The sequence below is a fragment of the Mesoplodon mirus genome (genome assembly GCF_964341445.2).
Source record: "Mesoplodon mirus genome assembly, chromosome: 5".
Classification (NCBI taxonomy): domain Eukaryota; kingdom Metazoa; phylum Chordata; class Mammalia; order Artiodactyla; family Ziphiidae; genus Mesoplodon; species Mesoplodon mirus.
Window position 1 is genome coordinate 744,590 of NC_138980.1, and position 16,381 is coordinate 760,970.

General features: G+C 41.0%; 1 protein-coding gene across 4 annotated transcripts in view; it reads left to right on the top strand.

The window, feature by feature from the left end:
* The window catches only part of MAPK9 (mitogen-activated protein kinase 9), a 59,597-nt gene that overhangs the window by 32,450 nt on the left and 10,766 nt on the right, over positions 1-16,381 (top strand). For all 4 annotated transcript variants that reach the window (XM_082621022.1, XM_082621023.1, XM_082621021.1 and 1 more), the window contains 4 exons: positions 1,029-1,087; positions 3,707-3,845; positions 13,485-13,650; positions 15,106-15,177. In XM_082621022.1, coding sequence (XP_082477148.1) covers positions 1,029-1,087; positions 3,707-3,845; positions 13,485-13,650; positions 15,106-15,177 — 436 coding nt within the window. The remainder of the gene's footprint in view (positions 1-1,028; positions 1,088-3,706; positions 3,846-13,484; positions 13,651-15,105; positions 15,178-16,381) is intronic.

Here is a 16,381-nt window from a genome sequence, read left to right on the forward strand (position 1 = left end):
TGATTTTCTTTCCATATCTCTATTAGCCATTTATTTTTATTCCTTGAGAGTTTGTTTTTCATGGCCTGTGTCCATTTTTCTCTAGAACTGTTGGTTTCTTTCTTATGCATTTATAGAAGATCTTTGTATATTAAAGCTGTCAACCCTCACTTCTTTTCCATCTGACCTAATTTAGGTTGTTTTTGTCATACTGATTTTTGTTGTTGTTGTTGAACATAATCAGATCTCCTAGGTTTCCTGTCATGCTTAGAAAAGGCTTTTCTACACTAGAATTTTATAAATGTTTATTCATATTTTAATGTTTCATGGTTTCATGTTTTAGATTTAAATTTTTGTTCCATTTTGAGTTTATCTTGGTGTAAAGATTGAAGTATGAATCTAGTTTTTTTTCCCCTTGGCTAGCCAGCCACTCCAATCCTATATACTGAATAATTCATCTTTCCCTCAGTCATTTGAAATGATTGAGGACGTGTGTTTGATGCTCAAGCAGCAGAATTCATTGTTTAACCATTGGGGTGCCAGGACCAAGGCCTGTGGTGGGGTCAGTTCTTGAATCCTCCTTACGTAAAGGTAATGTAAATAGGTAATGCTGTGAGGCATTTCATCTTTATCATACCAAAAATATAAGCTTAGCCTTCACATTTCAAAACTTTTTAGAAATTTGAATATTGTATTTAAGTTTTCAGAGTTAACATATTGCTTTATTTAGTGTTTTTCTACTTGTAATTGCTACTTTTTTATGTTCAGAGCTAGAAAGACATTATGTGTTAAAATTCTATAAGTTACTGGGGACACATAAAAGTGATTTGATTAAAAGTGCATATTATTTCCAAGATGAGAATCCTAATCATCTAGCTTTTTTCAAATGTTGTGTAATAGAATGTTTTGGTAAAAGCAATAACAATAATAATAAATACAAAGCTCTGCTGTGATTTTGTTTGTAGTTTTAATACACTTTAATGTTAAACTTAATTTTTATAATCAGGTAGAGTCATTTGACATGCTGAGATATAATTTTCTCTTTTCAGATAATTAGTTTGTTAAATGTGTTTACACCACAAAAAACTCTAGAAGAATTTCAAGATGTGTAAGTATAATTTTTATTCGGCAATACACTGCTCATCAAAGACTGAAAATTTAGAAAAGAAAGTAACTGCTTTTTTTACTTAGGAGATATAGGTGAGAACACATTTTTAAATGATATCCTAGCCACTTTCTCTGTGGAAGAGAAATATTAAGGAAAATGAATAATAATATTCAACTATTTGTGCCTAGATGGTTATCATTTCTACAATAGATAAAGGATGACTGAAAATAATTCTTCAGAGCAGACAGTGCCATTAATGCTGGTGATTTCCTTTACTGAAATATAAAATATAACATGTTTTTCTCTAGTCCCCTGAAAGCCAAATTGTAAGGTTTAGGTGTTTATAATTATTATTTGAAATGGGTAAGTCATTAAACTTCCAAAATCTGAAATAGAATTATCTTAGTAATGATGAAATGAGATATTAATTTATTATTGAGATATAATGCACAACTTTATCCTAAATTTATTCGTGTATTCATTCATTCAACAAATATTTGATTGCCAGGAATTCCCTGGCAGTCTGGTGGTTAGGACGCCATGCTTTCAGCCTGCAAGCCACACGGTGAGGCCAAAACAAACAAACAAACAAATATTTGATTGCCAACTGTGTGCTAGGCACTCTTATTTTTTATTTTTTTTGCGGTACGCAGGCTTGTCACTGTTGTGACCTCTCCCATTGCGGAGCACAGGCTCAGTGGCCATGGCTCACGGGCCCAGCCGCTCTGAGGCATGTGGGATCCTCCCGGACCGGGGCACAAACCCGTGTCCCCTGCATCGGCAGGCGGACTTTCAACCACTGCGCCACCAGGAAGCCCTAGGCACTCTCTTGAACTTGGCATACTTTAGTGACCAAAACAGCAAAAATCCCTTTCATTTTTTAAGAATTGCAGGTGGTCATATTCCTTCCTAGAGCTTTCAGGAAAGCCAGGGAAGATAGACAGTCAATATAACAAATAAGGAAATGATGTCATTCATTAGGATGTGTGGCAAATGTTGTAGAAGAAATGGAGCTGGGTAAGGGGGATCAGAAGTGCTGGGCGTTAGGAGTCAGGTTGCAACTTTAAGTAGGGTAGTTAGGGAAGGACCTCACTGGTTTGGTGACATTTGAAGAAAGCCTTCAAGGAAGTGAGGAGGTTAGTCCTACAGATATTTGGAGGAAGGCAGTATCAAGATAGAAGGAACAGGCAGTGTAAAGGAGCAGAAGGGGGAGTGTGCCTGGTGTGTTCTAAGAACAGCAAGAGCCAGTGTGGCTGGATCAGAGGAAGCAGAGGAAAGTTGAAGAGGTGGGCTCAAAGAAGTGACAGGGCCAGACACTGCTGGGCCTCTAGGCCATTGTAAGGATTTTCCTTTACAAGTCAGTAAGACTTTCAGCAGGAAGAGTGAGCTTATCTGACTTATGTTTTAAAAGAATAACTTTGGTTTCTGAGTCGAGAACCCACTGTTAGGGGTAGGACACAGAAGACCAGTCAGGAGGCTATTGCAGCAATTCAGGTGAGAGATTATGATGGCTGCATTTAGACCAGAGGGGTGATAGTGATGGTAAAGGCAAGAGATAGGATGCTGACGCTGTTTTGAAGGTAGAACCCCAGTGTTTGCTCCTAGAGAGGATGTGTGGTATGAGAGAAAGAGGAGCTGAGAACAACACTTGGATTTTTGGCCTGAGCACCAGAAGGATAAAAGTGCTCTCTCAACTGAGATGTGGAAGGCTACAGGAAGAACAGATTGCGAGGTAGGGTAGAATCAGGAACTCAGTTTTAGTTCAAGATGTCTATTGGACATCCAAGTGGAACTGTGAAATAGGCAGTTAGATAAATGAGCCTGGAGTTCAGCGGGTGGTCTGGGTTGAAGGTATTAATTTGGTAGTTGTCAGTCTATAGATGGTATTTAAAGTCTTGAGACCAGAGACCACCAAGATTGTAAGTACAGTTAGAGAAAAGAAGACCAAGGACCGAGTGCTGGCACTTCAACAGTAAGAAGCTGGAGATAGGAAAAGGGCACAGTCAGCCAGGATTGTAGGACTGGCCACTGGATTTAGCAACACGGAAGGCCGACATGGAGGCTTGAGGACAGTTTCAGCAAAGTGGTGGGGGCAAAAGCCTGATTAAAGTGGGATTAAGGAAAAATGGGAGAAAAAATTGGAGATGGTAAGTATAGACACCTCTTTGGGGAGTTTTTGCTTGCATAGGGAGCAAAAATATAGGATGGTAGCTGGTGGGGGAAGTAAGGTCAAAAGTTTTCTTAAGATGAGAGCAATAACAGCATGGTTTCTATATTGGTAACAATGATTCAATAGCAAAAATGTTTAAATATAGGAGAATTTGAATGTTTGAGATTCTATATACTATGATATAAAAATTGTTTTATATTTAACTTCAAAGGCATTTTGTTGTTGTTTTTATGTTTATTTTTTGAAAACTTTTACAAACTTTCATTATACATTTGCTTCTTTTCAAGATACCTTATAAATGTTTAGGGAAAACAAGTTATCTTTTTACTTTAGCCAGTGCAGTGACTAGGCGGCAAGTTATTACTATTTCATAAAAATTCTAGTTTAATAACCATAAAGGAATTTTGGATAATTTTCATGTGTACATGGCTGATCATTTATTTCCTCAGGTATTTGGTTATGGAATTAATGGATGCTAACTTATGTCAGGTTATTCATATGGAGTTGGACCATGAAAGAATGTCCTACCTTCTTTACCAGATGCTCTGTGGTATTAAACATCTACATTCAGCTGGTATAATTCATAGAGTAAGTAGTGATACTATATTGTTTTGTTTTGTTTTGTTTTGTAATCACAATCATTTCGTTGTCATAATCTCCAGTTACAAAAGAACGTAATATTTTTAAAAAATTTGTCAATGTTGAAAATCCAAATAAACTATGGGATCATGTTACTCTTCCAAATATAGTTGAGATTAGAAGACATTTGTGGAATGCCTGGTTTGCCTGGGTGCATGTGAGCCACCCTGGATGCAGGCATGAGCCAGCTGTTCAGACTAGTACTGCAGAAAAATACTTCTTTTTTTTTTTAAGTTTTTATTTGAAAGTAACTTAAAACTTTGAGAAAAATTGCAAGAATAGGGCAAAGAACTTTACTCTATACCCAGATTTACCTGGTGTTAATAGTTTTTCCATATTTGAAATCCCATTTTTAGTGAGCAAGGAATTTGGATTTGGGGTGGGGGAAAGTTAGAGGCCAAGTAGTATATGATACAGTTGCTTGAGAAGTCTTACGTGAATTATGGCCCAAGTGTTCATTGCTTACATCGTAAAATTCTACCACTCCAGCATCCCAGCCATACTGGTGGGAGCTTTTGGAAAGGCTCCAGGCAGACCTCTAGACTAGGCCAAGGCTGGAATTTGAATGGTGGTGTTGCCTGTCAGGGGGTACATATTTAAAAACCAGAGAGATATTCTCTAAGCTGGTTTTATGAGTTTTTGTTATTTCTTCACTTGTACCTCTGTGTGAGCAGATTATGATGGAGTTGTGGGGTTTTTTTTTGGTTTTTTGTTTTTTGGGTTTTTTTAGCAACTATAATGTTGAGTGAGACTAGAGGCAGAGATAGTTTTATTGAAAACATTCTTAGCATTCCTTAAATTATTACTATACTAATTTTGTTGACAGACTGTCTTTCAATATTATGTTTCAACAGCAAGAAGTTGTATTTTCTCTGAACTGAAATCTGTGGGGGGAAGAAGATAGACAAAAACAATGAAGCCTTTTCATACAAAAAAGAATAGAGAGATTTTTGATGGTGTAGTAGTAATAATTCTTTTGGATCTGTTGGGTGCCAGGAAAGGCTGTTTCCATCACAGCCACTGAACAGAGGCCTAACACAGTAGCAGAGCCCACCAATCCAGAGAGGGCCAAACTCTTACCCCTTGTGAGCATGAGGCCTGAGGCCTGAGTGAGGTCTGCAGCCTGAGGCCAGTCCTGGCCCTCCCAGTGCCTGTTGGGGGCCTGGCACAAAGATTCCTGACCAGTCTTCAGTCATTTAAAATACAGCCTTTGGGGCTTCCCTGGTGGCGCAGTGGTTGAGAGTCCGCCTGCCGATGCAGGGGACACGGGTTCGTGCCCCGGTCCGGGAACATCCCACATGCCGCGGAGCGGCTGGGCCCGTGAGCCATGGCCACTGAGCCTGCGCATCTGGAGCCTGTGCTCCGCAATGGGAGAGGCCAGAGCAGTGGGAGGCCCGTGTACAAAAAAAATAAAAAAATAAAATAAAATAAAATACAGCCTTTGTTGCCGCCAAGTGTTCAGTTTAAATTATATAAATACTGTTGACGAATTTGCTTTAAAAATAGTAACACTAGTCTTTTTAATTAAAAATAAAGATTCCCAGCATAACATTCTGTTTCTCTTCATAAAATAGTCACAGACCTTTATATAAATGAAGGCACTCTTAATTTCTCTTAAATACATTTTGTATTAAAGTCTTAACTGAGAATAAGTTCCCAGATTATTAGGCTTCATTATGTTAGACCTTATTAATTTTGTAAAAGGAAACAGATTGCCTTGCTTGTATCTCCCCTCTTGGGCCCAGACATACATGGGGAAGCAATATCCTCCCGTTTTAGGGGGCCTTGTAAGAGCTGCAGCATGCATGTGCCTGTGTTAGGTGATGTTCCGTCCCTGTGGTTTAGGCCCATGCCTGCAGACTAGGAGGTCCAAGGAAGTTTTGGTTTGCCCAGCATGATTCCGCCAACCACCTCTCCATCCCATTTACCTCCCCACTGGATCTCCCTCCCCTTATCTTATGCCCTCCTGTTCACACATTTGTGGGTCTGCCAGACTTTGTGTCTGCTGTAAAAGTACCATGTGGTCATTGTGGGAAAGGTAGATAAGGCACCTGTTTGCACACCCACCACCCCTCCAGGTCCCAAGAGGTGATGAACCGCAGTTATCCCTTTAAGCCTGTTAACGGTTTTCTGTGAACTTTTCCTGTCCTTTTTTCTGTATACTATACCATAGGCATAAATACACACATTCGGTTTCAGTTACTAAGATGGTTTCGTTCTAAACATAAAATTTAATTACTTGAAAAATAAAACACCTGTAATCCCACCAATTTTTACCTTGTATAATTCAAATAATTGAATGGAAGTCCCCAGCCCTCCATTGTCACCTGGAGGAGGCCAGTGATAGCAGTTGGGTGTGTTTCCTTCCTAACTTTACACTGACACATTTTCTTACTGATGCTAATACCAGCATATCTGTCTATACTTACGTCCTTTTTAACTTATATTTTTCAAAAACAGGATCATCTTGTACATATATTGTTCTGCAACTTGCTGAATAAGTTGGTCGATCTGTTTTGTATTTTTATCAAGGATCAAATAATTTGACAAATACTTACTAAAAAAGAGCCCCCACCTCCTCCCTCTTATTTCTCTCTCCCCAGAACAAATTCTTTCAGTTCTTTTAGCTGTTATTTTGGTGTTTATCTCCATATCTTGAAATAATATGATGAGATCTCTATTTGTTGATCTTTCTTCAGTTTGGGACATAAGGTACTGATTTAGCTCTTTTTCACCAATCGTGCCCCTCACCTGCCACCTTTCCTGTCCCCCTGTCCTCCCAGTATAGTTACAATGTAATTGGTTTGGATCAGTGTCCATAGTGTGTTTTACGTCATCATGACCCTATAAACGCTTTTCACAGCTAAGCCTATATTTACACCATGATTATATTTCTTTTCCTTTCAACTTTTTGTCCCTAGAGTTAACAACACTTGTCTTTTATCTGTTAGAGTTTTGGTCTTTTTTGTTTGTTTTAAGGAGGGAGCAGTTTTCCACGTCCTTATTGCTAATTAAACCCTAAGGTTTCTACCAGGTATCTAAGTCTTCTCTCACTGCATCCAAATGTCTTAGCTGTTCCATCACCTTGATTGTCTCCTGGCGCCTCAGCCCTGCTCGCATCTGGACTGGCTGCCCCCATACCTGATGCAGAGACCTTATCCTGGACCTCGCTCCAGCATTTTCCTGGGGATTTCCTTCACCTGTCTCTGGAGTTGGAGCCCGCTTCCTGATCCCCATCTCTCCTTTGTTTTGGTGGGACACATCCTCCAATAGCTTCCCCAGAAGTGGTGCATGGGAAGTAAAGTTTTTGAGGCCTCAGATAGCTGAAACTCTTTATTCTGCCCTCTAACATGATTAATAATTCGGTTGGATATAAAATTCTTAGTTACAAATCAGTTCCCCTCTAAGGTGTAAATACAGTACCCTGTTGTAGTGTAGTGTTGTATGGCTTTTGAACTTCCTAATGCCATTCTTATTACTGATCCTTTGCAAGTGCCCTGGTTTGGGTTTTGTTTTATCTCTGGAAACATTTTTTAAAGTTTCTTTATTTCTTATATTCTGAAATGTTAGGATGATATGCCTTGATATGGAAATTTTTTTCGTTAATTGTGGTGGGCACTTGGTGGGCACTTCAGTCTGGAAGAACATGCCATAGAGTTCTGGAAAATTTTTTATTATTTCTTTCAGAATGCCTTCTTTACTGTGTTCTTTATTCTATATTTCTCTGAAGTACCAGTTAGTTGGAGTTCTTTTTTATCTTTAAAAGTTCCTTTTTATAGCATTTAGTTCTTTTTTTTATTGGAGTATGGCTAATTTACAATATTGTGTTAGTTTCAGCGTACAGCATAGTGATTCAGTATTTTTTCAGATTACATTCCATTGCAGGTTATTACCAGATAATGGGTGTAATTCCCTGTGCTATACAGTATTTCCCTGTTGCTTACCTACTTTATATATGGTAGTTTTGTATCTATTACTCCCATACCCCTAATTTGTATCTGTTAATTTGTATCTGTTAATCCCATACCCCTCTTCCCTCTCCCTTTTGTTAACCACAAATTTGTTTTCTATATCTGTGAGTCTATTTCTGTTTTGTATATATATTAATTTGTATCAGTTTTTAGATTCCAAGTGATATCATATAGTATTTGTCTTTCTCTGACTTATTTCACTAAGCATAATATTCTCTAGGTCCATTCATGTTGCTGCAAATGGCAGTATTTCATTCCTTTTTTTATGGCTGAGTAATTCCATATACACACACACATACCACATCTTATTCAGTCGTCTGTTGATAGGCGCTTGAGTTGCTTCCATGTCTTGGCTATTGTAAATAGCATTTTGTTCTTCTTGTATGGAGACACTATCATCTCTACAAGGCTAAAATTTCTTTGAAGTTTGTTTTCTGGGTTTTTCTTGTTTGTTTTTAGGCACGCTGTGTGGCATGCAGAATCTTAGTTCCCCGACCAGGGATCGAACCCATGCCCCCTGCATTGGGAGTCTTAACTACTGGTCTGCCAGGGAAGTCCCTTTGAAGTTTTCTTATTGCTGCCTGCAGTGTTTTTCTTTCCCCTGAGGTTTTGTTTTGTTTTGTTTTGTTTGTTTTAGTGCATTTGGTCTCTCGCTGTCACATGTGAGGTTTTCCTCAAATGTCTGGTGACCTTTTGTCACTGGTCCTATCTAAGACTGAAGGATTAGAAGGCCTGGGTTGGGATTGTTGAATGAGGGGTTTTTCTCTAGAGCAACACATAGCCACAGGTGTCTCTGTTTGCAGGTCTTTTCTCTGGACATCATTTAGTTTCTCTAGAAAAGGCTCCGGTCTCTTGACTGAGGGAGAGCAGTCTGGCTGCTGGTATGAAAGGCTGTGTGGGGTGGGGCTGAGGTTCTCATGTGGCAAAATGCAGACCTTCACTACAGCACCCTGTCTTCAGGCTGAACCCCTCACCCATGCCCTTCCTCTGCCTCATACCAGCAGATCTGTTGGTATTGTGCTTGAGGCCTGAGTCTGGAAACTTGGTTTCAGTTTTTCTAGATAATAGGCCAGTAGGAGTGAAGGAGGAACCAACACCTCTGTGTGGATCTGGGAGGCCTACCTTTACCTTTCTGTGAACCTTCCCCCAACCCGGATCCCTCAGTGTCCTGCTCCCTGCCCCATCCTGCCTTCCACAGTACTTGTCGTTCAATTCCTAAGCCCTTCCCAGGAGTTACGGTCCACATTATTTCACTGTGGGCCACTCACTGAGGTTGGAATTTACTCCACTCAGCCAAGTTATTTATTCCTCTTTGCTGCCTTCCCTCCCCATAGAGCATGTGGGGTTTTTCATTGAAGGCATTAGTGTAGCATGATGACATTGGACATGCAAGAGATGCATGGGGAGAAGGCCTGTGAGGAAGAACAGAGGGAGTGAGTCAGAGGAGGTGGAGAAGCTGACAGGGGTCAGCCCAGTCTGACCCCTTGGAATAGAGAGGGCATGAAGGAGGGTTGGGCTGCCCGTCAGAGGAATCTGGTGTCTCATAAGAATGGACCTCCTTCCCCATGCAGTCATTAGCCAAGAGCCACTGTGGGTTGTGTGGCCTTGTCATAAGCAGAGGGGAGGGTCAGGGTACCTCAGTGGGGTGTCTGTTCGTTGCACTCCCACAGCAGAGAGCCAGGTACGCATTTTCATGGCTACCACCATCCACCCTTGCCCCCCTCAGCTCTGCTTCTCCACACAGGTCAGGAGCAGCCCCCTCAGGCTCCCCGTGGGCCTCCCTTCCTGAGGGGAAGGGACCAACTATAGCCCCTTTCACTACAGTTGACCTCGGAGCCACAACAGGTACTCATTCTCTCCATTCTCCATTATTCATACCCTCAGCCATCACCTTGGCAGGTCTCTGTGCCTTACCTGAGTGTGACCCAGACCTTCATTCCTGAGGTGTCTAAGTCTGGTGGCTCACAATGGGCCACTGGGTCCATGGACCCACCCAACAGTCATCGCCCCAGTCCCTGAGTGTGTGATTGGAACTGATACAGTTGGCAGTTGGTACTCATAGCAGAGTGACCCCTACATTGGTTCTCTGGTCTGTGAGGTAAGAGTTATGATGGGGAAGGCCAGGTGGAAACCTGAAACTGCCCCCCTCAAGATAGTACATCAAAAGCATTATTGAACTCTGGGAGGTGGGGGAGAATGGAGGAGATTAATACTGCCATTAAAACCTAAAGAGTGCGAGGATGGTGGTCCCTCAAAGCTCAGTTTAATTCACTAGTCCAGCCCTTGAAGAAACTAGATGGATGCTAGAGAATGTAGACCATCGAGCCTTAGCTGATCAGTAGTCCTGATTGCAGCTGCTTGTGCTGGACATGGTGTCATTGCTAGAGCAGATTAATAAAGCCTCAGGTGTGGCATGTAGCCTTTGACTGGGCAGATGCATTCTTCTACTGATTAGAAAAGACGATCAGAAACCATTCACACTCGTGAGGTGAACAGCAATATTCTTTCACAGTTTTGCCCTAGGCCTGTGTCATAATATAGCTGGAAGAGATCTGGACCAGTCTCCATTTATTACCTGGCCTCCACAACTCACCCCCTACCACCAGCTAGAGGAGGCATGATGTTGCTTTGAGTCTTTGACTTTCAGTATCCACTTAGAACTTGTGTCTAATTCTTCTCCAAATGTCTGCTGTTCCCAGGTACCGTCACCTGAGTAAGGGGTCATAGGTACCTGTGGGGAAATCAAGGCAGTGGACGCTTGTGCAGGGTTCTCCCTCTTAGGACACCTCCAGTCAGTGGGTTCTAGACCGAGAACTGACCAGGAGTAGCAACGGCCTCAACCTTCCACTCCTCTGCTCTTGCCCTTTTTTGGTTGCAGATATTTCGTGCACCCTTATTGGCTGCCCCAGCGATACCATCCCCGCACTCTGGGTCAATTCCCCAAATTTAGGTGTTATTTTTATTGTAATGTGTGTTTCTTGTTTTCCTTGTTGGGGATGGTTTTCAAGAGGGGCAGAACTGTCTTTACTCTGCCATCTTCAAACTACAAGTCCAGTTCGTTTGTGGACAGCTGCTTCTGGTTGTGTGTGGAGACTGATGGGAGAGCGGCTGTGCATGTGGGGAGCCCTCAGGCGCCCTGAGACCTCTTTTTTTTTTTTTTTTCTTTTTTTTTTGCGGTATGCGGGCCTCTCACTGTTGTGGCCTCCCCCGTTGCGGAGCACAGGCTCCGGATGCGCAGGCCCAGCGGCCATGGCTCACGGGCCCAGCCGCTCCGCGGCATATGGGATCCTCCCAGACCGGGGCACGAACCCGTATCCCCTGCATCGGCAGGCGGACTCTCAACCACTGCGCCACCAGGGAGGCCCGCCCTGAGACCTCTTTAAGCACCTTCCCATGGGCAAGCATTGGGAGGCAGGGCTGCCTCTCCCAGCCCAGTCCTGCCAAGACAACAATCCACACCTTTGACAGCTTGGTTTGCATTTTATTATCATAGTTTTCCAGCAGATGGCAGTAAAGTGCATTGTTCCAACAAAATCAGTGCAAGAGGACAATCTTCTGACAGGTGGAGGTGGCTGGAATGGGCATGTTTTCTAATCACGCAGCAGTTCATCAGACTGGCTGGTGGCACTACTCTAATCATCCTTGTTCATGTGGCGCTGTGTTAGTTCAGGGCCAGGTTGGACTTCAGGGACTGTTGGTGGTAAAGTATAGACATCTCAAATTTTTTAAAAAATCAGTCTCCTAAAAAGAAAGCACCTATTGACGTCCCCACCAACAGTGTAAGGAAGGGTCTGTTTCTGCTTCTTCCTCCAGCACTGGGTATTGCCATCTTTTCCTCATTGCCAGAAGAGAGACTAAAAATTGTTCCTTGTCATTTGGGTTTTTAATTTTCATGAAGTTGAGCATTATTTTATGTGTTAGTAATTTGTATTCTAAAATGCCTGTTCTTGCCATATTCTTTGGTTTTAAAAAAGGAACCTAGAAACAGATTGGTTTGTTTTACCTTAGCTGCATTACTGCCTTCTCACAGGAAGGGATCACTGGTTTGAGCGTGGGGCTGATTCTTCGCTCACTTTCCTTTGTGCAGAATAGCAGCTGTGGGTGAGTTGGCAGTGCTTCCCACAGCACATCTCCACATCGGGACATGCACAGCAGAAGTGCTCTGGGGCCAGCCAGGGACCAGTGCATCTGCATGGGCTTGGTGGGAATTTTAATTATGTTTTTAAACGATATATATTTATAAGTTATATTTTACTGAATTCCGGATGTTTAGAAAGAGAGCGCTTAGCAGTAATGAAACATAATTTTAGCTGATGTAATTTTTAAGTGTTTTTCTGCTTATCCCAATAACACCTGGCAGCCGTCACTCAAGGCACACCTATACCCTTTGGTGACACATCGATTGGAAAGTTTCAGCCAGGTGCTGGGCCTGAAATGTCACTAAAAGTGACGGTCTTACTGTGTGGTGTGACTTGGCAGTTTGACGTTGTAGCTACACATTGGAAAGCACTTGTGAAAAGAATAGATGTGGATTGTTTAGAAGTCATAGTTCCTAGGGTGAATTTGCAGGCTGGAGTCCAAGGCAAGAGTCAAATTCCTGTGGCCTGAGGAAGGGTCTGGGATGTGGGGGATCACCATGGAGAAAGTCCCTAGAGTTATGAAGGAGAAAACTGCATAAGTGATAGGTTGTGTTGAGAGTGTGGTGGAGTATGATGTGTACGTTCACTCAGCAAACATTTTCTGAGAGTTTGCTGTGCCAGACTCCGGGCTGAGAGCTGAGAGCACAGAGAGGCCCTTGAGGCCTCCTCTTACAGAGCCCGTGCTGGGCGGGGCAGAGGAGGGACTCTGAGGGTAGTATGTGTGGTGGGGAGTGGGAGGTCCCAGGGAAGGGTGGGAAGTTGGGGTTGGTAATCATGGGATTCTTCTTCCAAGGAAAGAAGCAGCCTTTGGAAGATTCCAGGGTCAGAGAATTCTAGCCATGTGCTGTCCAGTATTATAGCCACTAGCCACCTGAGGCTATTAAGTACTCAGAATGTGGCTATAATTGTAAATAAACACTGGATTTCAAAGATAGTACCCAAAAAAAAGAATGCAAAATATCTCATTAATAATTTTTATATGTTGGTTACATTTTAAAATGAATATTCTGGAAATATACTGTATTGGAATAAAGGAAAATATTATTAAAATTAATTTTACCTTTTGTAGTCACTTTTTTAAAGGTGGCTATTAGAAAATGTAAATTACACATGTGAGTTGAGTTATATTTGTATTGGACAGCAAGGAAGAGCCAGAGTGTTGGGAACTGAAGGATGACCAGGCATGGAGCGAGGGAGGAGAGGGTGTTGTGGAAGCTCTCAGAAGGTTTTAAGCCAAGGAGTGTCATGAAGGTTTCCACACAGGGGTAAGGGCAACCATCTGGCCTCTCTAGGCTGATTTGTATTAGTTTCAACTTGAGAGTAGGATTTTCCAAAATGGTTCCAAAATCCCAGGGTTCAATTCTAACTTTCCTCCTTCTCCCAGCACTCTCACGTAACTCACAAATCCTTACCAATGTGAGATTGTTTACTTAGCATGCTTTGGTTCCTTTTATTAATTTAAATCATTTCTGCCCTAGGATTTGAAACCTAGCAACATTGTAGTAAAGTCAGACTGTACCCTTAAGATCCTTGACTTTGGCCTGGCTCGCACAGCATGCACCAACTTTATGATGACCCCCTACGTGGTAACGCGGTATTATCGGGCACCTGAAGTCATCCTGGGCATGGGCTACAAAGAGAACGGTGAGTACAGACAGAACTGGAAGACGCTGAGATGTGTAAAAATAGTGCTATTCGTCATCACTAGTTTTTTTCTCTTTCCTGTGAACTGTATGAAGTATAATATGGAGACTGTGTTATACCTAGATTATCATAGTTCACAGATGAGAAATAATTAATTTTATATTTCCATTGGCTAAAATTATCCACTTAAAAAATTCACTTTTAAAGTTAATATTTTTGAACATTTATCAAAGTATAACATACTTACAGAAAAGTATGCAAATCCCGAGTGTGCAGCTCAGTGGGAGCACACCCACATAACCAGCAGCACCCAAGGCCTCCCCAGCCCTGCCCTGGGTCTCAATCCCCAAAGGAAGCCATTATCCTGATTTCCAGCAACATAGATTGATTTTGCTTATTTTTGAACTTGATATAAATGGAATAATACAACATGTGCTTTTTGTGTGTAAAATTGGTATTTTTTTCACAGCAAAACTTATTCAAGCAATATCAGAGCTCTTTGAAACTTAGCTTTTGAAAAATTTGTCAAAAAGAACTAAATCACATTCACATGTTAAAAAAAAGAATCTGAAAGTTTGCCTAAGTCATCTGAAATGAGCTGTGCTTCAAGTTTATTCAGATGTTTTATAACCTGTGCTCCCATTCTGAGAGACACAGCTCTGTGGGCTTCCAGTCCTCTGTGGACATGAGAGAAAATAAGGTCCCCTGTTAGCTTCTCTCACCCCACCCCCAGCAGCAGGGGCAATAAATAGCCCTCTGCCTGGTCATCTGAGGCCTGTAATTCAGCTGGGCCCCCACAGAAGATGGTGAACAGCCAGAAGCTGGGTCACCTCTGGCCCTCACCTGGAGCCCAGACAAGCCTGTCCCTGTGAGGCCCTGCTGACTTGACAGTTTAGAAAAGGATCATTCTGGAGGCATGGTGTTCATATTTTACAAAAGTCCTGCTGACAAGCTGGGTTTGTCTTTGTTTGGGAGGGGGCTTGAGAAAGGACATGTGTGTGGGGGTCTCTGGCTGGTTTTAATCACCTGGTGTTTGGTAGTGGACATCTGGTCTGTCGGGTGCATCATGGCAGAAATGGTCCTCCATAAAGTCCTGTTCCCAGGAAGAGACTGTATCCTTCACAGGGAGAGACCCAGCACTGACCACGAAGGCTGGGGGCAGGGGTGGGCATGTGCCTGGAAACAGCTTTGTGGGGACAGGCATTTCTTGCTTCTGGGACTTTGTTTGTTTCTGAAGCTGTAAAGTATTGGACTCTTTGGCACTAAAAGCCCAGATTGCTGCAAACTGAAGGCCAAAATAGAGGTCAGCAATATTTCATACTGTGTAAAAAAGTTCACCTGTTACTAGCAATTTATTTTCCTTGTTTGTGTGTTTAGTACACTGTTAGAATCCTTTTTCTCACCTTTGTTTTGTTCATGGCACTTCATAATTTTGTCATTTCACTTTATTTTCAGTTGATATCTGGTCAGTGGGTTGCATCATGGGAGAGCTGGTGAAAGGTTGTGTGATATTCCAAGGCACTGATCGTATCCTTCCCGGGGGACCTTCCCGGCCATGTTTTCCATAAATACCAAGGGCAGCAGGAGGTCAAAAGGAAAATGTCATAATTCTAGACTATTCTAAGGGGGTCTTGATTATGTTTGTTAAATTAGTGTCACACACCAAATGGTTCAATTTTATGTTTCTTTTTTACTTGACTACCTGTAACAATTTTATTGAGGCATAGAATTAAGTTAAACCAATTTATATTAGTTCTTAATTTTATTAAAAATAGCTTATAAGAAATGTATTTACTCTTTGACAAATGTATTCTGATATTTAAATGAAAATTCTGTTTAGTTAATTCAGTTAATTTAGCTATCTAGAAAGTTGTCTAAATTTAATAGGCCAATAATTTATAATTTGTTTAATTTGTTTAATATACTATTTCATTAGTTACCAGGATGAATTAAAATATTTTCCTCCAAAGTAAGAACTGAAGCACACTACATAAAAACCTAAATGAAAAAGATTAAAGTAAAAAGTTTGTGAGAAACAATATTTGCTACATTTTTTTGTTTTGTTACTCTTCTGACATTTTGTAGAAAATTTTAGAAGATCCACTTAGGAGGTTATTTTGTGACACACTGGGGAAGTTTAACAGACATTTAAATAAATATAAAATGCAAAAGGTTAACTTATACTGTGGTCAGCAAATCATATTAATGACATATAGCATAAAGGAGAATAGATATATGATAGTTTCAATAGCTTTCTTTTCTCATATTCCTCATATTCTTCCATCTTCAATATTTTTTGCTCTAACATGGTTCTTCACATATACCCTTTTTCATTTGTGTTCTAACCACCTAAAATTTTCATTAGTCTTTTGATTTTGTTTTTTGTTATGAAAGTGGTCTCTGTCTGCTGGCAGATTGATGGTTACCTTTAAAAGAAATTAAGTTGTAGAGTCATGTTTTATACGTATTTTATTAAAGTAATTTTAGTTTTTTTATAATTTTATGGGGGTGGTTTATTTGTAATATAAATTCTTCACAACACAAACCTGGAATGAAAAGATTTTATTCCTATCATTTTATTTACCTTCCTTGACATTTTTCACATCACAGATTTTATGTGAAGTTAAATACAGCATTTTATTTTGTTCTAATAAATTTTCTAGCAATTTCCCATAACCTTACCTTAGATTCAGTTGTTTCAAAATGTAAATAAGGAGATCTTTAATTTGCA